Raw genomic sequence first — 22,604 nt, forward strand, 5'->3', positions numbered from 1 at the left:
GTTTGCGGTCAAGTACGAAGAAATTGCTAAACTTAAGGTGTAAAACATGGCATTGCTTTGGTATGGGCACAGTTTGTAGCTGTAGATTTGAAGATGAGCTATTTGCCGCCAAACAAGTTAGACAAGTGCGCAGGCGCCAAACACTAGCTGCTGAGGCTTCTAAATGGAATCCATTGCCCTCTGTAGGCATCCAAATTCCAAAATGGAGACCATGCATCGAGTCAAGGATCAGGATCATACGAGCAAAGAGACCCAAAGCAAAAAGAAGGGATTTGAGGTAAAAAGCAGGCAGCATATCTTTTTCTGACAACCAGCTGCCCCCACCCACAACACACAAAGCACTATCAAATCCCAGATGCCCCCTTGCAAAAGCAGCATGTGTCTGCATTGCACCTCTTCTCTACCACCAATAGCAGATCTGTGTCTTGTTCCTCTCACCCTCATGCATTAACACTGCACATCTCCTGGCTTTCCATGGCCTACCATCCCCTCCTCCACATATAAAACCCTATCACCCCTTCATCGCATCTCATCGTGGCTTCTAGAGCCCCCTGAAGTCTCTCTGTACATACAATCTTGTATAGATCCCGAGTAGTGAGCAGTTCCTGTGCTGTTCATCGCAAGAACCCGATTGTTCAACTGGTGTCCAAATGGATCCCATTACTATAGAGAAGATCAGGGCCATGAACAAGTTTAGCAAGAGCAGGAGGCAGCAGAAGCTTCCTACTCTTTCAATCTACCTGGTGACCACCTTTGTCATCTGCTTGCTTCTTACCAGCCCTGCTTGGTTCCCTAGCCTGTGCTCACTCCTCAGCTTCTTCTTCCTCACCACCCTCCCTGACTTGGTCACGGCCTTCCTGCTAAGCCCCAAGTGCCTCTTCATCGTCGGCAACCTCATCGTCGCCTTCCTGGTCGGCGAGTCTTGGCTGGCACCAAGGAGGGACGACGATCAGCCTTTATTGGTGAATGAGATACACGAGGAGCATGTGAAGAGGAACATGGCGATGGTCACAAAGGTGACAACCTCAATGGTGGTGGTGTCTGACCACAGTGCCTCTGTTGGAGCGGTGGGGGAGGAAGTGGAGGTGAAGGAAGAGGAAGGGGAAGAGGAGGAGCTGCACAAGAGAGTGGAGGACTTCATTGCAAGGGTGAAGAAGCAAAGGAAGCTGGAAGCCAAGAGCTTCTTCGATGTTGATCGATAACTATGATCTGGAAGGTGCAAACTAGAAGCAAGATTGCATACAAAGGATTTGTAAGGTTTTGTGCTGCTATCCTTGATTCTGTCTTGTTAGGTTAAAAGGTCAGGGGTAAGGAGGAGTTGGAGATGAACCCATTCCACTGTAGGAATTGCAGTGTAACTGAGGTGTAACCTTGGCAAGTATTAGGGAAAGGAGAGACATGGAATGTGTGTGACCTTTGAGAAAAGTACAAAATAAGAAAAGTGATGCATGGTGTGTTTCTCTTATCTTGCTTTGTGTCAAGGCTCAGTTGGCATGCTGCCATGATGATAATTATAGCACTTCTGTACTGGGGAACAAAGAAATTCTGTACTCTCAACCTGATGTTTATAAAGTTGTCGAGTAACAGATTACCACAACTTCACTGAAAACTGAAAAGAAATCGTTTCATCAAGAGTGTTGGATGACAACTTGGGTTGTATTGGATCATGGTCCTAATGTCTTTTCACAATCGTACTCAGTCTATAATTATTTTTAGCTCACAAATATATAAAATTTAGCCTAGCCTTTTTTTAGCCCAATCCTTAAAATTTGGAGACTAATTTTTTAGACCCTTTACCAAGCCTAGTTATATGAAGCGAATACCTGGAATTCAAAAACTGACACATGTATGTACACTTGTTGAACTGCAAAGATTTTAGAAAGAAATATGTTGGGAGGTGTGGCATCACCCAAGTCGAGTCCTCAAGGTTTTTACATAATGCAAAATCAACAAAATATGTTCTCATTTTCGTGATAAGTACTATATGGATTTATTTGAAATTTTACAGAGTTTTTTTTTTTAAGATTTATTGAATCTTTCATTTGAAGCAATTCACTTTAACTTTGATATATCTTCTGGCGTTTAATGACGTTAATGTTTTAATGTATTCTACACACAGCTTGTAAATTTGCAATTCGTGTGTTGTTTGGAATGTTTTTCTCAGCCGACAATGTAATCAGATGGGCTTTTCTAGCTTCGTCACTGCACACTATACGTGCATATGATGAAAAACGCCGCATGTGTTGGATCAGATAAAGTAGGATCAATCACACGCAATGCTGAATGTTGATAAAAACGAAAAGGCGAAAAGATGAAAAGCGGTGCGCGCGCACACCGTGCTTATTCAGATTTGCCAAATGATGCCAATACACGCAGAAACACTTATACACTCACTGGAATATTTTAAAAATGATACGTACTGCAAAAATTAACTCGATCAATTTAATTTGAATAACCAAGTGGATCATCACGAGCAATCGGAACCACTTGTCCCCGGGCTCGGCTACTTTTGCGGCTGCTGAATCGGATCGGCGTCAGTTCCATGCATGATGCATGCCTCTGCCTGCCGGCGGTTTCGAGATGAGATCACATATTCTTTTCTGAGGCACACGACATGACGGCGAAAAAGTAATTTTAGAATAAAATTGAAAAGTGAAAAAATGGTGGCAAAAGGGAGTGCACGGCTGCATGTCCACGGTGAGATGATCGGATTAGCGTACGTAGAATACTCCAAGTGGACTTCTTTAGAGCGTGGAAAGTAAAGCCTACACCATATCGTTGTAGCATCTCCATTTTCTTTTCTTTTTCTTTTTAAAAAAAGAGGAGGTTGATTTTAACAGAAATTTGTTCCCTATCGTATTCACCAACGTCAACCTGCCTCTGGTAACAAGACACATTGTTAACAAGTTTGCTCAACCTTCAACAATCAGAAGTAGACACTTCAATTATCCTTTTTTTTAGTCTTGTTGCTGTGCAGCTGATATTCGTATACTCGTACGCAAAGATTCAGCGAGACTTAGTTTTCGCACGACGTAATGCCTTCTTGTGCTCAAACGGGGTAAGAGCGCTCTGTTTTAAGACTATTAACAGGTAGGCCTTTTTTACTCGAGTAAAAATGGGGTCACAACTCACAACAGGTAATTACTTGAAAGTTCCACTCCAAAACCTTGGCTACCATCATTTGCTGTAAAAGCTCTAGGATACATAAGTGATTGCTTTGATTTCATTCATTCACCAAAATTGGGCATACATCTCACATGCACAAAACTCCTACGACTTCAATCTACCCAAACATTTGTACGCCGGGAACAAACTTGTGCCAGCAGATTTCAAATTCTATTGTGTTTGTGGCGCCACAAGCAGTGCTTTTCAGTGCCATAAAATTTCCTTCATTTCTGTCTGCCGAATTTATTAGCCACCGCTGGCTCCGATAGTGTGTCCCAGACCTGTCAAACATGCAAAACAATGTTTAATAAAGACAGCTATACATAGCAATCAGAGCTTCAACAGCTTGTAGAGAGGAGCCTGGTGGATTACCTTTAGTTTGCCTTTTGATCCTCCACAGGCTAACCAGAAGGGGTTGTCATGTGAATATGATACCGAGAAAATAGCTCCCTGGAACAACCAAATGTATAAGCAAGATGTCTAAAGCAATTACTCCCAGTAAAGAACAATTTCATTTGAAAACATACAAGCTTTGGATTCAGAGAGGCAATGCATGATGGCTTGTTGTTTGATAGATCCCAGAGTTTCACCTGTGTTACAAATAGCTTAGTCACTGGCTGAATAGTATCTATATGTCATCCAAATATTGCAAGGTTCTTACCATTTTATCAGTCGAGCCTGTTGCAAGAAACTGCAAGAAAAGAAGCCCCATAAGCGATCTATTCATGTGGATGTGTTTATTTCTTTTTTAGTACACAACTATACCCAAAATAATACGTACATTAGGGGCTGATGGGTTGAAGGAGATGGATGAAACAGCCTTTTCGTGTGCATGAAGAGTATATGTGGATCGGCCAGAAGAACTTGATGAAGCTGTTCGCTTATCGAAAGCTTGAACCATCCCATTTTCAAGACTTACCTGGAAGATATAAAAGCTTTTGACTTAGAGAGCCCCAGACTGATTCAAACATTAATAGAGACCATACAGAACATTCAAAAAGGACAAGTGCTAATTTCATAATATCGAGAAAGCATATTCACCAGATATAACAAGAAAACTGCAGATCAAATGCCTTCGCAAAACCAACACTAGGGTCATTCCTATAGGGTCCAAAAACAGTGAGTAGCCTGGATTGTTATTAGCATAAAGCACTAGAGATGAATCTAAACAATTTTCACAATATCATGGCTCTGAGACCTTAGCCCTCCTCTGCTAACATTACCAACTATTTTCTACAGTATACTTGACTCTAGACAGAACTACATGTCAAAGAGACCCTCTGACTCTACCCATCTAGATTTCAACTAAGCTGTTTTCTGATAGAAGATTCGCTAAATGAATAGCCTAAGGCCTCAGGTAGTCCTTGATTCACATGTTTCGGACTAGACATAACTTTTAAGGTATGCAGAAAACAAATCATGAGTTTCAAGTACTAACCACAAATGAATGTTCATTGTGTGGATCCCAAGCTAAACTTTCCACATCTGCTTCAACAGACCATTTATGGCAACTCTGTCCACCATCTTTCATATCATTCTGTAGATAAAAATGTTGGATCAATTATCAATAAAGAGTAATTCAATGTTAATAATCAATTACCCATTATAACTGGCATATGCATTACCATGGCAACTGTTTTATCAAATGATCCACTGAGAAGAACTTCAGGTGACTGTGGGCACCAAGCAACTGATTGAACCTGCAAACCGAGGAAGGGAAATCAAGATTATACAGCAAGATGATGATAGCCCAATATGACAGAAAACAGGTATCAGTAATCATTGCCTTGTCATCATGATGTTCAAGTGTAACTGCACATTTGCCAACAGCTAAATCCCAAATTTTAACAGTTGTGTCCGCACTTGCACTAGCTAGAACATTCCTGGAGTTCATAACAATAAGTCATGCATCAGAGAGGCTAATAAGTGAAGATGAAGAGAGGCGCCATCACTTAAGTTGAAATGAAAACTCACCTGACTTCCTTGTTCCATGCAAGACCAAGCACAGAATTTCTATGACTTCCCTTCTTATACTTTTTCCCCTGCAAGAGAAAATTCATGCAGCATGGATATAAGCATAGCTAACAAAGACTGAACAAAAAGTATAAATGGGTGCCCACTTGCATACATCCATACGCGCATCATAATAATATGAAAGAAAAACATTCTAACAATTGTCCTGACCAAGCACATTCATCTAATTAGCATCGTGCTGTTAAGAATTCATATGGGAACCACTGGATCTACTGTAATCTGATAGCCGAAAGCAACTAGACCAAGCAAACACTAACCTTACTGAACCTAAGAAGAATCCAGTGGGGTCTCACTTGCATTTAAGGAGACGACCAATAAGATGGAAAAAAAACATCTTGATTCACATGCACTCACTTAGATTAATTGAGGCCTGATCTCAAACCAGAAATTCATGTACATTCCTTTTAGCATATTTGAGAGCATAACAGCCTGCTGCTAAATGGGTTATGATAAGTCAGAATTGTTTGTGAATCTAACCTAAAATTTAGCTGCCAATAAACCAGACGCAAGATGCACCACATGGTAAGCTAAACTCATGTCGCAATATAAATAGAAGAAACATGTAAATAGCAACATTAACAAGAATACCAGCACTTATCAACAGCTTTAAAACAGAAACTGTGTTAGTTTGGAGAATGCTAGAAGTATTGAGCAAGAGAATGTGTGCAGAAACCAGTAAAATAACCTATGTAAGCAATGGCAACTCCAAAGCTAGTTCGATATTGCAACTAGTAAAATAACCTACAGACATATGAAAACTACAAATCTAGTTCAATAATGGAAGCAAACCTTTTTGCCCTTTGCTTTCTTCTTCTTTTTTGAAAGTCCTCCTAAAACCATGTGAGGTTGCACCTCATCAACCTATTAAGAAAAATCAAAGATCCACCAAAGAATATGTAAAATGTTTAGCAATGAGATGTTTCGTGGTTATATGGAATGACATTCGTATACGTTTCAAGAGACATTACCATATCTAGGTCCCATATTTCAATAGCAGGATCCATGGTTCCAACAGCAATAAAATTCCCTGCAATATGAAAAACAGAGAAAGAAACAGAATGAGATATTAAGTTTCTTCTAAAGATAGATTTGCACTCCTCGCATGTAACTCAGGTGACAGTCACAGTTTTACCTTTGTCACCACCCTTCAGATTAAAATCCATCCAAGCAGTGCAGAGCGGAAAAGCAGGGAGAGGAACATCATGATGCACAAACATATTTTGCTCACCATCCTCTGTTTCTTCAAGTATGTTGACCTGTGATTGATAATTAGTTAACCACTAGGTATCAAAACTGATAGCATTTAAAACAGCCAGAGAAGTTGCCTGCCAGGGTGAGAATAGAATCTATTAAGAATTGACTATATTTCACATGCTCACACACTGGTAAACACTAAAGAGCACTGCAAGTCCTGGGATCAATTTCCCAACACAGATTTACTCGCTACAGCCAGCATTGCCATAATGTAACCCGTGATAAATCAGTGGGCAACAAGGAGGCAACAAGGAGTGAATGTGATAAATCAGTGGGTAACATATCGTTACTACAAGAAAGATTATGTCTTTAGATTCTTATCAACAAATGAAATCAACTAAAACAGTACCACCATTATCATCTCTAGCAAAATCACAAAAGTTTAAAACTGACAAACTTGCCTGAAGAGAAAAGACATCTTCATCGCTGTGTGCACACACAAGAAGATAATCAGTAGGCTTGATCATCTTATCTTCAATCTCATCATCGTCATCGTCATCCTCATCCTAATAAGATAGGAAAATGGGATCAATTTGCATCCATTTATTGTATCAGTAAACAACAAAAGCAAAATAGAGGAGAAAGCACGATTACGTTATTGTTGTTGAGATAGGGGTCCATGTCATTGCTGGGATAGTACAGGTCCCCCATTCCGGAGCTGAAAATCTCGATTCCTAACACAATCACAAGCTCACAATTCAGCAATCACCCACACCTGGTACGATTAAAAAATCCGCAGGAGGATGAGAAGTAATAAGAGAAGAAAAGCGCGCACCTTCTTCCTCGTCGTCGTAAGCATCCATGTTGAGCTCGCGAAGCTCATCGGCGACGTCGTCCACCTGACTGGAGCCCTTGGCGAGCGCCTTGGCGACGGCCTTGGCCCGGGCGACCTCATCAAGCTCCTCCTCGGCCTCGGCGCCGTCAAGCTCCATGGTGCCAGCATCATCATCCTCGTCGACATCGCTCCCGCCGCTGGGGACAGAATTACATTCGCGGTAACAAACAAAGTTCGTCAGCACCACAAGACTTACAGCAACGCGAGCAATGCAAGGAAGCGTGGGGGAGGAAGAGGGGCCGGGCGGGCTTACTCTCCGCCCAAGGCCAAGGTTTTGATGGCCTCGTCGATCTCCTCCTGCGTGGGCGGCTCGGCGACGACCGGTACATTCTTGGCGGCGCCCCGGGGCACCCAGGAAATCGCCGAGATCATCCCATTCAGCGAGTCCTCCATCGGGCTGAGGCGCAGCAAAAAATCGCAGCCTTTCTGTTGGGTTAATCGAGGAGGAGAGCGGTGGGGGCGAGGCGGCCGGCGGCGAGGGAGACGAGCGAGGAGGTTGATTGATGGCTGTGCCTGTGCGCGGTGGCGACGGAGGAATGAAGGGGGCTAGGGTTTAGCTGGTTCGCGCCGAGGCCGAGCGTTGCTGCTTCTATTGGGTTGGGCTGGGCCTTGAGGATGGGTGCCGCCGCCGCCGCCGACGGGCTGGGCTGGAAAGGACACAGCACGCGACGCGGGCCCATTCTACTCTTTGGACGGTTTGGGAGGAACGAAAGAGTAGTATGTGGCCCACTGTTGGCCGCGACGCTCACGTTGCTTCACCGGCGACGGCGAGGATGAGCTCCGGGCCGCGCACAAGCTCAGCACAGGCCGTGTCTCTCGCCGTACTAGACAGTGCTTGGAGCCTTGGACCCCTGCCCAAGGAAGCGGACGAGGCGCCGGCGGCTACCGGAGCTCGGAGGTGGGCAGTGGCAGACTGGCAGGTGTTGGTGCAGCGCCGGACACCACGGGAGCAAGACGATGCCACAGGCAAAGCAGGGCGCACACCGCACATGGAGGCAGGATTGAGACGGAGACGCGAAGGAATCGAGCGAAAGATGGCATCGACGAGCCGCGTCGACGTCGAGCACGAGGCGGATTCCTGGAGCATGGCGACTCTCATATTTGCTCTCCGAACCTTTTTTGTGGTTTTGTGATCATCGTCGGCCACTCGATTGGCTAACCCCAGCTACCTTCTTCGACACACGCTGGTGCTCAGGTCCCTGTCAGCTCAGCCCGGCTGCGGATGAGCTCAGGTGATTAGATGCCGCATTGCATTTGCATGCATGCTTGTCCCTTTCTTTACCAACGCCACTATCAGTGCTTTCCTTCTTCTCTACGGGATGTTCACCATGATAATCTTTAGCACGTGTTACATCGGATATTTGGATATTAATTAGAAGTATTAAATTTAGTCTAATTACAAAATTAATTGCACAGATGGAGTCTAATTCGCGAAACGAATCTATTAAGCCTAAGGGCCCATTTGGATACACCCCGCTAAACTTTAGCACCTGTCATGTCGGATGTTTAGGTACTAATTAGAAGTATTAAACATAGTCTAATTACAAAACTAATTGCACCGATGGAGTCTAATTCGCGAGACGAATCTATTAAGCCTAATTAGTCCATAATTTGATAATGTTGTGCTACAGTAACCATTTGCTAATGATGGATTAATTAGCTCTAATAGATTCGTCTCGCAGTAGACTCCATCAGTACAATTAGTTTTGTAATTAGCTCGTATTAGTCCATCTAATTAGCATCTCTAAAATTTAGCAACTCGTATCAAACACCCACTATATATATTTTTCAGGCAGGGGTGAGGAAAAAATCAGGACCGTCATGGTCGCTTTCTAGGTCGGGCATCGTCCCTGTCAGTCACGGGCTGGCAATTATGCTGCCAAGTTCTATTATTGGCTGCTGCTGCTGCTGCAGGCGTGCTCCCTTCCCTGTCGTAGATGCCGCAGACACGCTTCTCCGATAAATTTGGCGCGAATCTCGAGAGTTGAGATGCAAGCTCCAATGCAGTGCCTCCGTCCGTTCCATCACCCGCCGGTGCCTTTTGCCTCTTTCTTTGTGGCGGTGGTCAGTATGATGGCGCCTCTTTCCTCCGCTCCTGCGTGCCATTCTCCCACTTCCCCCGCGCCTCGCGGCGACTCTCTCCTCTCATCCATCGCATCAAACCAAAGGCGAAAACGCAGCAGGTCACGCGACGTGGATACGATCCCAATGAAGATCGCCGCACTGCACAGAGTAGCTGGAGGGCTTTGAGTCACTTCGCATGCTGGCACGTCGGTCGATCGCCAGAGCAAAGGCGACGTCGGTCTCCCTGCTACCCTGCCGTCTGTCCGTCCCTCCCCGCCGTGCCGTGGCCGTGCTCGGTGCTTCAGACCTTGGCCTGTGGCCTCGCACAATCACCAATCCCCTTGTGTTTGCTGCTTCCGATCCTTCATCGTCCTTGACCCGGACATGTTGAGCTCAAGGCGCCGGAGGATGGAATACGGTGAGCTGCTGAGATGGCAATTAGGCTGTCGGGTGAGGAATAGACCAGACAGTTTACGCTACGGATCATCATCTCTAATACGTGCGTCTGAAAAACAAACACAAAGCTGGAGCAGCGGTGGGTGGATTCCTTCGTCGACCTCGAGCCTGTCTGTCTGAGTTTGACCCGGGGCTGGCCCACCGGCGCCCCCCATGCTTATCCACTCACCTCCGTCCATCCCAATTGCTGGCTGCAGCGGAGGAATCTCCCATCTCGTCCTGGCAGAGTTGCAGCGGTGGTGACTGCAAGTACTGCTGCCTGTACTGCCCCCAACTGGCGGAGGGCACTGACGGCAGATGCCAAGAACATCACTGACCTTGACCCCAAATCTGCCGCAACCCCATCCGTGATCCGTCCGCCGGTCTGCCGGCCCGCGTCGAGTTCAGCTTGCTCGGTTTATCAACCGCCGCATGCGGAACTCGCCGTCTCAATCGTAATCCAAACACCGATGCTAAATTTTAGTAGTGTCACGATGCTAATGAGAGGGTTCAACATGAACTAATATAAATTAATGTGACAGGTACTTAAACTTTAACACACTTCTCGGCAATAATCACATCTTCCCCTTCAAAAAATACCACAAAGAACAGCAAGAATGCAGTACTATACAGCGCTCTTCCGTCTGGTTGTGCGCGCCGTAGGGAGACGAGACAGGGAGTGTCACGGCAGGCGCCGCAGCGGCAGTGCGCGGAGTCCGGCCGGGACAGGCAGACAGCCGCGCGCCGCAAGTCAAACACGGCATGAAAATACGCAGGCCCCCCCTGGAAAGCAGGCCAAGACTTCACTTCATCCCAGGGCGTCCGTTCCCGTCCTGCTCCTGCCCACCCCCGCAACCAAAGTCTCAAGCATGCCAAGATTGCTACTGGATTTACCATCCCCCCCCCCCCCCCCCAACAAATTGGCACGACTGTAATATCTCACGGACTCACGCCTTAAAAATGGTTATCTCCATTGTCAGCATATCTGCGTCACGAAAGAAAAAATAAAAGAGGCATGTCATCGTGAAGATTTTCTTTTCCGCCTTCAGTTGCAGGAGATCACTACAGTACCACTACTAACTGATACTAGAATCATTTTAGTGCAAATAGTAAACTAAAATGGAGAATATATTATCGTGCTCCATCTGGTGATAATGATAGGATACTGTCCGGACACAGGCTGTAAACACCAGTCTACCGGTCCAAGTGGATGTAACAAAGGAGGGAAAAAAAAAACGCATTCCTCCTCGTCTTGCTGCTGCTGGTGCCTGACAGCTTTCCCTTCCTTTCCTCCTCCCCTTTTGCATTGCATGCAGTGGCTTCTACGGTCTACCAACCTCAGGTGAGCTCACAAAGCGGGGCCGGCAGTAACTAGTAAAAATAAAGTAGCTAAAGCCCCAGAGTAACCGCAGGTGAAAGTAAAAACGCAGAACGATCAATGATGTGAGAGGGGGTGAAAAAAAAAAGGATAGGAAAGCAGCAGATGAAAAAGAAAGTCCAAATAGGAAAGTGGGCGTGGTATCTTTCCCTAGATTTTCTTATTCCCCCTTCTCTCTCCTCCTACTCTCTCTCTCTCTCTCTCTTTCTTTCTCTCTCTCTTCTTCCTCCACCCCCTCGTCTCCCTTCCACCATCAGGCTCTGGCCGGTCGCCATCTCCCCCATCCATCCCCCTCGCCCTTCGTCTTCGCCTTGCTCTTGGCTTCCTCGGGGCAGGCAGGTGAAGGGGAAGGAGGAGGCAAGAGCCTGATTTGATCTGCTTGCTTTTGGGTTGCCGAGGAGAGGGAGAGGGAGAGGGGTTGGTGCCGTTGGAGGAGGCGTGCCTCTGTGTCTGTGTGCGCGCGGAGATGGACCCCAAGTTCCCCACGCCCCCACCGCTAAACAAAACGGAGCCCACCACCGCGACGACCACCACCACCACCTCCACGACCGCGCAGCAGCAGCAGCAGCTGGATCCCAAGGACTACCAGCACCAGCAGCCGGCGCAGCACCAGGAGCAGCAGCAGCATCACCACCTGCAAATCCAAATCCACCAGCCGCAGCAGCAGGACGGGGGCGGCGGCGGGAAGGAGCAGCAGCAGCTGCTGCAGGTGGCGGCGCCGGCGGCGGAGCGGAGGGTCGCGCTCGCGCCCAAGCGGAGCTCCAACAAGGACCGCCACACCAAGGTCGACGGCCGGGGCCGCCGGATCCGGATGCCCGCGCTCTGCGCCGCTCGGATCTTCCAGCTCACGCGGGAGCTCGGCCACAAGTCCGACGGCGAGACCGTGCAGTGGCTGCTGCAGCAGGCCGAGCCGGCCATCATCGCCGCCACCGGCACCGGCACCATACCGGCGTCCGCGCTCGCCTCCGTCGCGCCCTCGCTCCCCTCGCCCAACTCGGGGCTCGCCAGGCCGCACCACCACCACCCGCACCACATGTGGGCGCCGCCCACCGCGTCCGCTGGCTTCTCCTCGCCGGCCTTCTTGAATTCCGCCGGTGCAGGCGCCGGCGACGCCGCTGGTATCGGCGGCCTCATGCAGCGGATGGGGCTCCCAGCTGGCCTCGAGATGCCGGCCGGGGGCGCCGCGGGGGGGACCCTCGGCGCCGGCGGTCACATCGGCTTCGCGCCCATGTTCGCCGGGCACGCCATGCCGGGGCTCGAGCTTGGGCTCTCGCAGGATGGCCACATCGGGGTGCTCGCCGCGCACGCGCAGTCGATCAGCCAGTTCTACCACCAGGTCGGAGCTGCCGGGGCCAGCGGCCAGCTGCAGCACCAGCACGAGCACCAGCATCACCATCACCAGCAGCAGGAGGACGGTGAGGACGACCGTGAGGACGGCGAGTCAGATGAAGAGTCTGGGCAGTAGTGTAGCCGTTCAACCTTGCGTTTCTTTCTGGGTGTTCCTTGAAGAGGAGAGAAGGAGAGAAAAAGTGTATGCACGCCGCACGCAGGACACGGGATGCTTCTGCTACTCTTGGATTCTTGTTCGTCGAGTTGTGATGAATTTTTATGTTCATTTTTTCACGTGTGATATCAAAACTCAATGGAGGCCTTTTGCTCCGAGGACTTGCTGGATCAAGATCATCCTGTGGTTCTTCCCACTATTCTGTGGATGATCGCCCGGAGCCCTCTCCTCCGACTTCCAGGTAAAGTTTACATTTTTGCATTCAGTGTGCCACGTCTGGTTTTCATTGAAAGATAGTATGATTGACTGCTGAGTGTATCTATTGATGGTTGTGCTATCCTGCAGATGTATGATAGCTGAAAGCTGGATGAATTGGATCAATCGCCTTTGAGTGAGTGCCTTATTTGTCATTGCAAAGTGTGTAGATATTCAGGTAATTTTGCTGTTAGAGAGGTGTTCTTTTATCGGAGTGGTGATCCTCTTTTTAAAACAATTAAGGTAGTTGCTGGCAATCCGATCCTCCTCCAAAGACTGTTTCTGCAACGCAAATACAACTCACAATTCAAATGCCGCAGTTACCCATACCTCTTTGCTTGTTCTGTGGCATGCCAATGATACGTTTCTGACTTCAAGATTTCTTCTTTTTATGGACAAACACACATATCCTAGTTGTTTTCTTGATTCATGTAGGTATTGTTTCAGTATATATAAATATAGGAGGCATTGTCTATTACTAGTAACACACATAAAATGGGTAAGGATCAAGAGGTTAGATCAGTAGATGGTGCCACTGATAAATGTGCGTGCAAAACAGAATATATGGAAGGTCTCCAAATGGTGTTTGATTCAGAGATGAAAACCTAAAGATTACACCTGATCTATCACAGAAACTGATGCTTTGTTGTCAACGAATATTTCCTGGAAAATTTACATTCTTGAGTTCCATTTGGTTGATATATATCTCCAAACTTCCGAAGTGAAAACAATATCTTCATCTAGTCACCAAAACCTTGGGATATCCTGCAATGATAAGACATGTTCAGTAACCCAAATCACAGAGTTTATACCACCTCAATGTTAATGACCTTGCACAATTTCTTATAAACAGCTAATGCTAAAAATAATTGGCCTGGCCATATTCTTTTATTTGGGGGATGTGAAACATCTTTGGGTCATCAGGACCCCCCCACCTATTCTTGTCATGGTGAATATGGCTACCTTATGTGCTTAGAGAACCGGTTATGGCCTCATAGTTGACGAGGTAGCTATTAGAATGTGCAGCATTAGGGACATGTCATTTTTTAAGAATGTCCATATCATCTGAAAAGTACTTATGGATCTTTTCACTTTTAACAACATGCTGAAGACAACATCCAGATCGAACTGACTTTAAGTTGGGCAGCAGCATGTTCGATAAAGTCACTGAGAGATCACAAAATATTTTTTTTCTATGTGAGCATCATGATTGTGTTGGCAAGTGTGGTTGCCCCATGTGTTTTAACTAGTTTATGGAGAGCTTGCCTTGCTTATAAACAACTGCAACTGCTGCTCAGTGGGGGCAAAAAAGATTCTCATGCTGTCTGGGTTTCATCTGTTCTTGCATGGAGTTCATTCATGTCCATTCCCTGTTTGTCCTTGCCACATTCATTTATGTGATCTTCATTACAAATGAGATAGCAAATCATATATCTGTGCGGTAACTGTTGGGTCTTGTTTGGTGCTCATAAAATTGAACCTGTATGTGGTACATTGATATCATCAGGGGCACATGGTCGGCTGTCAATGGTGGTAGTACGCTAGCACCACTACATCAGCATTGTCCTATGCTGAAATGTTCCAGAACCATAAAACTGATTTCTGTTGCTCCTTTTATGGAGTCTTTTTTTTTCTGGTGGCTGTGGCTGCTGGTGACTTCATGGTTCTATCCACCCTGCCCACATTTATTTGCCGTGTTGCCAAGGGATGCAGACGTTGTCATTCTCATCCATGCTGCCTGATGCATGGAGTCCTTGTCTGTCTGATTGTGAAAATGTGATTTGGTAATTTGTTGATACTCTCATCCATCTTTTCGGATGTGAACATGCATTTATTCATATGAAATAGCCCACTTTATTATGGCTTGCAATACTCACAAGTGTAATAAGTCTTCTATCTATTTCTGCCAAAAGGCTAATACGTTTTCAGATACATCAGTAGTAGTGATTGAACTGATTGTATCTCCCGCTGCCCTGGATGCCTGTCGTTTAACCAATGCCCTGGATGCCTTGTGCTAATGCCACACTATATTGCCATTTTCTTTAAGTTGATAACATCTTGTTTCTTCTCAAACTTTCTGATTGTTAGGACTGCATCAGAATCTTATATGCTCAACTTTCTAAAGTTCTCGTTTGCAACTCAAGTACTATACTGCGACATAGCTTCATCAGTGCACTGAATTTCCCTTTGCCACTCCATGTTTGTACAAGTTGGCAACAGTAATTATTCGATATAGACATATAGTGTGAAGCATCTATATTCTATAGTGGTGACTGGTGAATGGAATCATTGGTTGGGAAGGTGGGCTGCTACCTCCATTGTGTGTCATGTGGCTCATGCCCCTCTTAAAATACCAACAGGATTAGATTAGCACAAGATTACAGAATGTGACAACTGACAACCCCAATGGAACGCAAAAGCTTCTTTACCATAACCTCGTATATCTTGTCACGGCCTCTCTCGCCGGGAGCGGGGGGTCACCTTTTTTTTGCCCTTTCTCGGCAAAAGTGATGGCAATTGGGTTGCCTGCGGATGCCAACATCTGTTTCGGACCTCGGTGGCAACCTTATTCTGTGGAGTGGCTTTTGTCTTTGTGCTCGCCCAATCTCTTCGGAGGCTTTTGTTTCTGCGCTGCTTTTCGTTCACTTTGTTTGCCCTTTGGTTACCATGGCTGCTTCCTTTTGCAACCAGTCTCTCTTTGTCTAGGTGCGCGATGAAGTGAAAGGTATATACAATACAAGTAGGGGTGTTTGTATACCCCTTGCTAAACTTTAACAAAGTCGCATCGGATGTTCGAATGGTAATTACGAGTACTAAACATGAGCTAATTATAAAACTAATTGCATAGATGGAGTCTAATTCGCGAGACGAATCTATTAAGCCTAATCTATGATTTGACAATGTGGTGCTACAGTAATCATTTGCTAATGATGGATTAATTAGCCTTAATAGATTTATCTCACAAATTAGACTCCATCTGTGCAATTAGTTTTATAATTAGCTCATGTTTAGTTCTTCTAATTACCATTAGATGTAGCCTTAGTAAATTCGTCTCACAAATTAGACTCCATCTGTGCAATTAGTTTTGTAATTAGCTCATGTTTAGTTCTTCTAATTCCCATCCGAACATTCAAGGTGATCCTGCTAAAGGTTATCACCTCATATCCAAACACCCTTTTGCTTGAAATGGTAACCTTTTGTATTTGAATTAAGCTGCCTTCTCTTCTCCGGCTCAAATTCGTTAGCCTTTTGTACTGTGTTTGGCTTGATGCATGCCAAAGTACTGTGAATTGATTGGAAAAATGTAAAAATCGTGAACTAAAATATACGATGGTTCGTGTTAAGCTTTTAGTCCTGGAGACCCAATCATGGCTTCTGTTTCCGTGGCGAGGACGTGTCACGACCCTGGGCTCCTTCCTACTAGCTTTATTCCTCCGCACGACGGCTGCCTGCGACCATCGTCGTGCCCACAACAGTGTGTGTCTGTGGTGGCAACCATCCGCCGATGGAACTTCTTCGTTGGCCATTTTCTGGTTTTTCAGGAAATTTTTATCCTTTCTTTTTTCTTGAGCCATACAAGCCCAAGCATACTTGTTCCGTGACGTCTCGAGGCCATGGACGGTAAGCATACTTGTTCCGTGACGTGTGAGACCGGAGTTGGAATTTCGATTGATGGATCTCGAGAGTGGATGGATGGATCCTTTCGATGGGAAGAACAAACAGGGCACGCGGATGGATCCTTTCGATTGATGGGAAGAACCACACATCAGCAGCAGCTTTACCATCCAGAAAATGGATGCAAGGTTACGCCGTCTATCCACTGAGACAGCACTCAGGCAATACATTGAGCTATGGACCCAACTCAATCAGTTTCAGCTAACAGACCAGGAGGACAGTATCATTTGGAGGTTCGCTGCAGATGGTCAGTACTCGGCTACATCGGCATATGCTGTCCAATTCGCAGGGACCTTTGCTGATGAACGCTGGAACATGATTTGGAAAGCCAAATTAGAAAGTAAATGCCGTTTCTTCGCATGGCTACTGTTGCAGCTCAGGTTACCAACCTCTGATCGTATAATCCGACGAGGAGGTCAAGCCCAACCAATCTGTAAGCTTTGCCACACCAGAGAAGAATCCATACTGCACATGATGGCTAAATGTTCCTATGCAACTGAACTCTGGCAGAAGATTGCACAATGGAGCAATTTCACACTCCCTGCAAATGGCCATCGAACAACTGCAAACTGGTGGGCTTCTATGGTTCAGGCAGGGGGATCTTCCAGGGAACTGCACTTGCAGCCTGGAACCTATGGAAGGAACGCTGCCGTCGGGTCCTCGACAATAAAGCACTGAACTCAGGACAAGTACTTAACATCATCAAGCAGGACATCATCGCCTATCGGGTTGCTAACTCTAATGCTGCTGCAAACGACACAGGCAATTGAGGCCGTCAAATGTAAAGTGCACATGATCCTCTATGGATTCACGATGCTATTAGAGTTGTTGGTTTCCTTTCAGTAGTTTTGCTTTTCTTCTAGTTCACCCTGCTCAACTGCCAGGCTTCTCTACTATAATGATAAGGCAGAGCACCTGCCGTGATTGCTCAAAAAAAAAATGCCAAGCAATCTTATCCTCTGGTCGCTCGGAGGGCTCGTTTTGATTAAGAGGGGCTTGCCGATTGGGACAGGGGCGCATCAAGCGCCGGCAAATTCTAATCTTGTTTTGGCTGGAGCAGGTCTCCAGGATCAGGTCAAACAGGACAGCACAAACGGTGTCCCAACTCCTCCGGACGACGTTTTTTTAGAAGGTGAATTCCGAACAACTAAAAGCAAAAGCAGGTTGCTTGCATTAAAAGAAAAAAAAAACAACTCGAGCAAACTATCCACGGGCCAGATACCACCAAAAGAGGCCCATGACTCGGCCCAGCCCAGTATCTGACGCACGCACGCACAACGCAGCGGTGTTGAGACAGAAAGAAAGAAAGAAAGAAAGAAATTCTCCCCGTCTCGTCTCGCTGCTGCGTGCCTGCGGGGACACTCCATCTCCACCACGATCCCCCACCCTCCTCCTCTCGCCGGCCGAGGACGAGCCGCCGCCGGCAGCAGGGCGCGGGCTACAGCTAGTCCGTTCGATTCTTCGGAGCCTGCAAGCGGGAGCGGCGTCCTTGGCGAGGAGGCGACATGAAGCCCCCGGCCGCCGCCGGCAAGGGCGGCGCGGTGGACCCGTCGTTGCCGCGGTTCAGGTGCCAGGAGTGCCGCCGCGCGCTCGTCGTCGTCGGGGTCGACTCGTACGCCGACAGGCTGCCCGCCCACGCCGCGTCCGGTACCAGTACCCTGTCTCCCCCACCCGATTAACCCTCTCCTATCTTCTCTTCCTATATGTATACCCTTGAAATATTCCATCGATTTGAGTCGCTTCTCTGCTTGTTGAAATTCCCGTGCCGCAATTGGAATTAGATTGTGCCAAATATGCTGCCCGGATCATCAAGTTGTTATTGATTCAAGCTGGAGTTGCTCCATGCTTCTAGTTGCCAATCGAATTCAACAATTGAACCTCTATGACCACATATTGGATAAGCCAAAGGGACAAAGCCAGCAAATACTTCAAAAATGTCACTTGTTTTCTTCCTATCATGTTGCCAAAGATTCCTAATGATTTAGTTTTCTTGATGCTAGAAGCCGGAGTTGCTTCATGCTTTCAACAATTATAAGTTGTTCTGTTGCATTGGTGCCGAGACCAGGATTAGCATGTTGCCATTTGCCTTGCTTACTTCAATCCTGTTATTTCAAAAAAAATTTCTCAAGCAATGCCCATCAAGCCTCTTCAAGATGCAACTTTGTGGTACTAGTGGCACTTATCTAGCATGCCATTTAATTGATGCAGGTAATCATGCATCTTCTGTTCAGGGCAGTGTTATGGGTGCAAGCAGGATGGAAAATTCCTATGTCGTGTTATCCAGGCAGAACAGATCTCAAGGTCCTAGAATTCCCCCACGCCCACCAAGTGCGGCAGCCCCACATACTGAACCCAGCCAACCAACAAGAGCAATAGAGGGGTCATATATAGTGCTTCCACCTCCTGCCGCTTCCATATACAAGACACCTGCCTCCGAAGGAGGTGGTGCACAGCTTACACCACCGGGGGTAAACTCCAGTAGCCCTTCACCAGGAAACAATTCTGGATTTCACTCTAGTGTTACAGTACTGAAAAGGGCTTTTGAGATTGCTAGCTCACAAACTCAGGTACAATTGATTGCTTAAGATGTGCATATATTACTTGTTTGAGCATTCATGGATTTGCTATTGCTGTCCTTCGTGTTTCCTTCTTTTCGTTGCCTCAGAAGTTATTGTATCAGACGTGTGATTTTCTCCTGCTAAGCGTAAGAGACATCACTACAGCGATATATCTACTAACAACAGTACATTTCTACTCTTCTAATTACATATGCAGGTTGAGCAGCCACTTTGTTTGGAATGCATGAGGGTTCTTTCTGATAAGATGGATAAGGAGATTGAAGATGTTAATGCTGATATTAAAGCTTATGAGGCTTCTCTTCAACGTTTGGAGCAGGAACCCTACAACATACTCAGTGAAACAGACTTTCAGAAGGAGAAACAAAAGGTGACCGTTCCTGTTGCATATCTATGGTTTGATGATAAACTAATTATGAAGGTTACGAGATGCAAATTCCACTGTTTAATAGATATACTTGATGGTTACCTCCCACCAAACGTGAGTGACCCTGAACACTTAGCAGCAGTGTATGGAGATCCAGTTTGATCCTTTGACTCTAAAGTTATCAGATCAAGTTGCACAAGATGAAAAATTATATTGCGATTGAACACTGAAGCGTATAATAGTGCACAAGCATCTTTCAGACATACTATGAGACAATGAAACTTATGACAATCTTATTCGTATTTGTGTGGTCTACAATTTCAGATCGAGGAAGAAGAAAAGAAACTTAAAGCTGCTATTGAAGAAGCTGAAAAGCTATATTCAGAAGTTACTTCTGAAATGAAAGATCTTGAAATAAAGTCTAAACAATTTGAGGAATTGGAAGAGCGGTTAGTATCTGTCCTCATTGACATTAGTTCTGCCGTTTTTCTATAGGATACACAGTCTTGAATAATTTTTATTTACTTGGAGTCGCTGGGAAATAATATCACAGAACCATGGTTTTAATACAACATTTATACAAAGTTTTTGGTTTTTACACCATTTGTGCTGTTCATTTGGCTCCTGCTACTTGGAGTGCTACAAATGCTTTTCATGTAAAGCTGATGTTGTCATTTTTTTTTAATTAGGTATTGGCATGAATTCAACAGTTTTCAGTTTCAGTTGAAATCTCACCAGGTATTACTTAAATGTATGCATGATATCAATTTGTCAGAATAATAATACAACAAATTATTGTTGTCATACTTTGAAGTTTGTTGTGTTCCTACTGACCTCCAACAAATTGTTGTTATCTGTGAGACAACATATATTTTTTTCCATGTCACAGGATAATAAATAAAGCAATATTAACCAAGAAGTCTGGTTGATTTTGTAATCATATACTTCTGGCACATCAATAAATTGCCGACTGAAAGCTAATCATATTTCTGCTACATGCATACTGTCTGTGTTGTTATGTTCCGTACTGCCTTGTTTGGATATACTGTCATCTATCACAAATTTTGACTTCTTATGTATGTGCACGTTTTCTTATCCTGAATAGTTTGCCATATTTTTTGTGATATTTTCATTGTCATCTGAAAAATATCACTTCACTGTTCAGGAAGAAAGAGATGCAGTTTTTGCCAAGATAGAAGTTTCTCAGGTTCATCTGGAACTGTTGAAACGTACTAATGTTCTCAATGATGCATTCTATATTTCACATGATGGAGTAATTGGAACAATAAACAATTTCCGCCTCGGACGTCTCTCTAATGTGGAGGTAAGTTTGTAGGTCCCAAAATGCATAAATACCACATTGATTCACATACTCAGTGCTTCTCAAAAGAATGTACAGGTTGAGTGGGATGAGATAAATGCTGCTTGGGGTCAAGCTGCACTGTTGTTGCATACCATGGCTCAGTATTTCACTCCGAAATTTCAGTATCCTTTCGCTCTCTTATCAGTAGCATTACAAAGTGCATAGGTTAACTTGCAATTTTATGAAGTGCATAAATCGTAATTTGTAATACTAAGCACAATACCATTGTTCTAAATGGAAATATTGCTATAGAGTTCCTGAACATTTTCCTAGATACCGGATCAAGATTCACCCTATGGGAAGCTATCCAAGAGTCACAGATATCCACAACAATACATATGAACTGTAAGCTTTCTGCTGGCAATGTATTCTTTCCCTCTTTTGAGACAATCTATAGTTTAGTAGTCCTCACTTTTCTTAGGTTTATAACAACTCTACATGTTTTTCAAACCTTCTTGCCTTAGCAAGATTCTCTTGTATCAGGCAGTGTAAATTTATCATGCTTGGGATGTTAGTAAGACACACTATTGATCTGCAGGTTTGGTCCTGTGAATTTGTTCTGGAGCACCCGATTTGACAAAGCCATGACATGGTTTCTGACTTGCCTGCAAGAGTTTGCTGAGTTTGCCGTAAGTTTGGATAAGGAGAATAATGTTCCATCTGAGAAATCATTGAAGCTTCCCTATAAGTAAGACTTCTTGCAAATCTATTGTTCTCGTGATCCTCATGTTTACGTGCCTCGGCGAGCCTAGTCATTCATACATCTGAATTTCATGTTTTATGCTTATAACCCAACATTCTCTTTTGCAATTGCTCTTGAAGAATAAGTTAACTCTGGTACGAGGTGAAATTTGTTCAAATGCATTAGGTTTAGCTGCAAGCAGTACATACTTAAGAAAGTGCAGTGCACGTGTGGGGACTCTGTTGTGATAATAGTATGTAGTAAATTGGAAGAATTTTTAATGTATTTTATGCTACTTGCACTGATGTGAATTAAGATTGCTTCATTTTATAGGATAGATGGAGACAAAGTAGGGAGCCATACAATCGTCCTAAGTTTCAATAAGAATGAGAACTGGACGAAGGCGCTAAAGTACATGCTGTGCAATCTGAAATGGGTTCTCTACTGGTTCATTGGCAACACAAGTTTTGCGCCACCCTCAGGGCCAGTGCGCGCACAATCTCTGAAGAACAAGAGCTCATGATGTTTTAACTTGTACATAGTTTAAAATACCAACCAAGGTATTGACCCTAGTCGTTAGACTCTAGCCGTAGTGACAATAACGACACAGTTGATGTACATACATGTAGCACATAATGTCTATTACTTCAAGTCTGCCGTCTTGTCCGAACCCTCTTGTATGTGGATTCCAATTCCATCGGCCGTTCCATTCAAGTAGCAGTAATAAGATTGTTCAGTCTTTTAAGACTTTCTATTTCACCTCAGTCGAAAATGTAGATACGCACAAGACTGAGTTCAGAACCTGATGCTTGCGGACGGCATTTTTGGCTAACTCGATGCTGCTCCAACTGGGAGGACCCAACAGAACAGAACAAACGGCATCAGCACGGATAGCCTCTTCTTCCTTCGTCCCACGTTACTATTTGTTGGCTTTTCCTTCGTCCCACGTTACTATTCGTTAGCTTTTCTAGATACATAGCTTTTGTTACGTATCTAGACATAACTTTTCTAAGTACA

General features: G+C 45.2%; 4 protein-coding genes across 6 annotated transcripts; 3 read left to right on the top strand and 1 right to left on the bottom strand.

Annotated features, from left to right (window-relative positions):
• The first annotated feature begins 419 nt into the window (after nt 1-419).
• LOC101776782 lies at nt 420-1,591 on the top strand. The gene has a single exon (XM_004971050.4). The coding sequence runs from the start codon at nt 651-653 to the stop codon at nt 1,200-1,202; it is 552 nt and encodes a 183-aa protein (XP_004971107.1). The 5' UTR covers nt 420-650; the 3' UTR covers nt 1,203-1,591.
• A 1,530-nt stretch (nt 1,592-3,121) lies between these two features.
• LOC101777194 (uncharacterized WD repeat-containing protein C17D11.16) lies at nt 3,122-7,848 on the bottom strand. The gene is made up of 16 exons (XM_004971051.4): nt 7,542-7,848; nt 7,229-7,425; nt 7,048-7,127; nt 6,855-6,959; nt 6,332-6,455; nt 6,168-6,226; nt 5,989-6,060; nt 5,140-5,207; nt 4,952-5,048; nt 4,791-4,865; nt 4,604-4,702; nt 3,947-4,084; nt 3,827-3,856; nt 3,693-3,755; nt 3,538-3,615; nt 3,122-3,446 (listed from the first exon to the last, which is right to left on the bottom strand). Exons 1-16 carry the CDS (start codon nt 7,679-7,681, stop codon nt 3,390-3,392), a joined length of 1,482 nt encoding a protein of 493 aa, XP_004971108.1. The 5' UTR covers nt 7,682-7,848; the 3' UTR covers nt 3,122-3,389.
• Nucleotides 7,849-11,320: 3,472 nt separating this feature from the next.
• Nucleotides 11,321-13,253, top strand: LOC101777607 (transcription factor TCP20). The gene is made up of 2 exons (XM_004971052.3): nt 11,321-12,910; nt 13,015-13,253. Exon 1 carries the CDS (start codon nt 11,632-11,634, stop codon nt 12,628-12,630), a length of 999 nt encoding a protein of 332 aa, XP_004971109.1. The 5' UTR covers nt 11,321-11,631; the 3' UTR covers nt 12,631-12,910; nt 13,015-13,253.
• A 4,654-nt stretch (nt 13,254-17,907) lies between these two features.
• Nucleotides 17,908-22,346, top strand: LOC101778029 (beclin-1-like protein). 3 transcript variants are annotated; one of them, XM_012846618.2, is made up of 10 exons: nt 17,908-18,246; nt 18,808-19,166; nt 19,375-19,545; nt 19,867-19,991; nt 20,232-20,280; nt 20,708-20,866; nt 20,933-21,027; nt 21,179-21,250; nt 21,444-21,593; nt 21,926-22,114. In XM_012846618.2, exons 1-10 carry the CDS (start codon nt 18,105-18,107, stop codon nt 21,969-21,971), a joined length of 1,368 nt encoding a protein of 455 aa, XP_012702072.1. In that variant the 5' UTR covers nt 17,908-18,104; the 3' UTR covers nt 21,972-22,114. The 3 variants fall into 3 exon arrangements, with proteins under 3 accessions (XP_012702072.1, XP_004971110.1, XP_004971111.1); XM_004971053.2 differs by having other exon boundaries at nt 17,912-18,246; nt 21,921-22,346; XM_004971054.2 differs by having other exon boundaries at nt 17,913-18,246; nt 20,942-21,027; nt 21,921-22,346.
• Nucleotides 22,347-22,604: the final 258 nt, after the last annotated feature.

This window comes from Setaria italica, chromosome V, assembly GCF_000263155.2.
Source record: "Setaria italica strain Yugu1 chromosome V, Setaria_italica_v2.0, whole genome shotgun sequence".
Classification (NCBI taxonomy): Eukaryota; Viridiplantae; Streptophyta; class Magnoliopsida; order Poales; family Poaceae; genus Setaria; species Setaria italica.

Excerpts from the sequence above, each read along its gene's own strand:
- LOC101777194 (XM_004971051.4), bottom strand. The coding sequence starts at position 7,681 with ATGGAGGACTCGCTGAATGGGATGATCTCGGCGATTTCCTGGGTGCCC. Across the intron at positions 6,456-6,854 it reads AAGATGTCTTTTCTCTTCAG|GTCAACATACTTGAAGAAAC; the intron begins GCAAGTTTGTCA and ends TATCAATCACAG. Across the intron at positions 6,227-6,331 it reads TCTGAAGGGTGGTGACAAAG|GGAATTTTATTGCTGTTGGA; the intron begins GTAAAACTGTGA and ends TTCATATTGCAG.
- LOC101777607 (XM_004971052.3), top strand. The coding sequence starts at position 11,632 with ATGGACCCCAAGTTCCCCACGCCCCCACCGCTAAACAAAACGGAGCCC.
- LOC101778029 (XM_004971053.2), top strand. The coding sequence starts at position 18,105 with ATGAAGCCCCCGGCCGCCGCCGGCAAGGGCGGCGCGGTGGACCCGTCG. Across the intron at positions 19,167-19,374 it reads TTGCTAGCTCACAAACTCAG|GTTGAGCAGCCACTTTGTTT; the intron begins GTACAATTGATT and ends TTACATATGCAG. Across the intron at positions 21,028-21,178 it reads TATTTCACTCCGAAATTTCA|ATACCGGATCAAGATTCACC; the intron begins GTATCCTTTCGC and ends ACATTTTCCTAG.
- LOC101776782 (XM_004971050.4), top strand. The coding sequence starts at position 651 with ATGGATCCCATTACTATAGAGAAGATCAGGGCCATGAACAAGTTTAGC.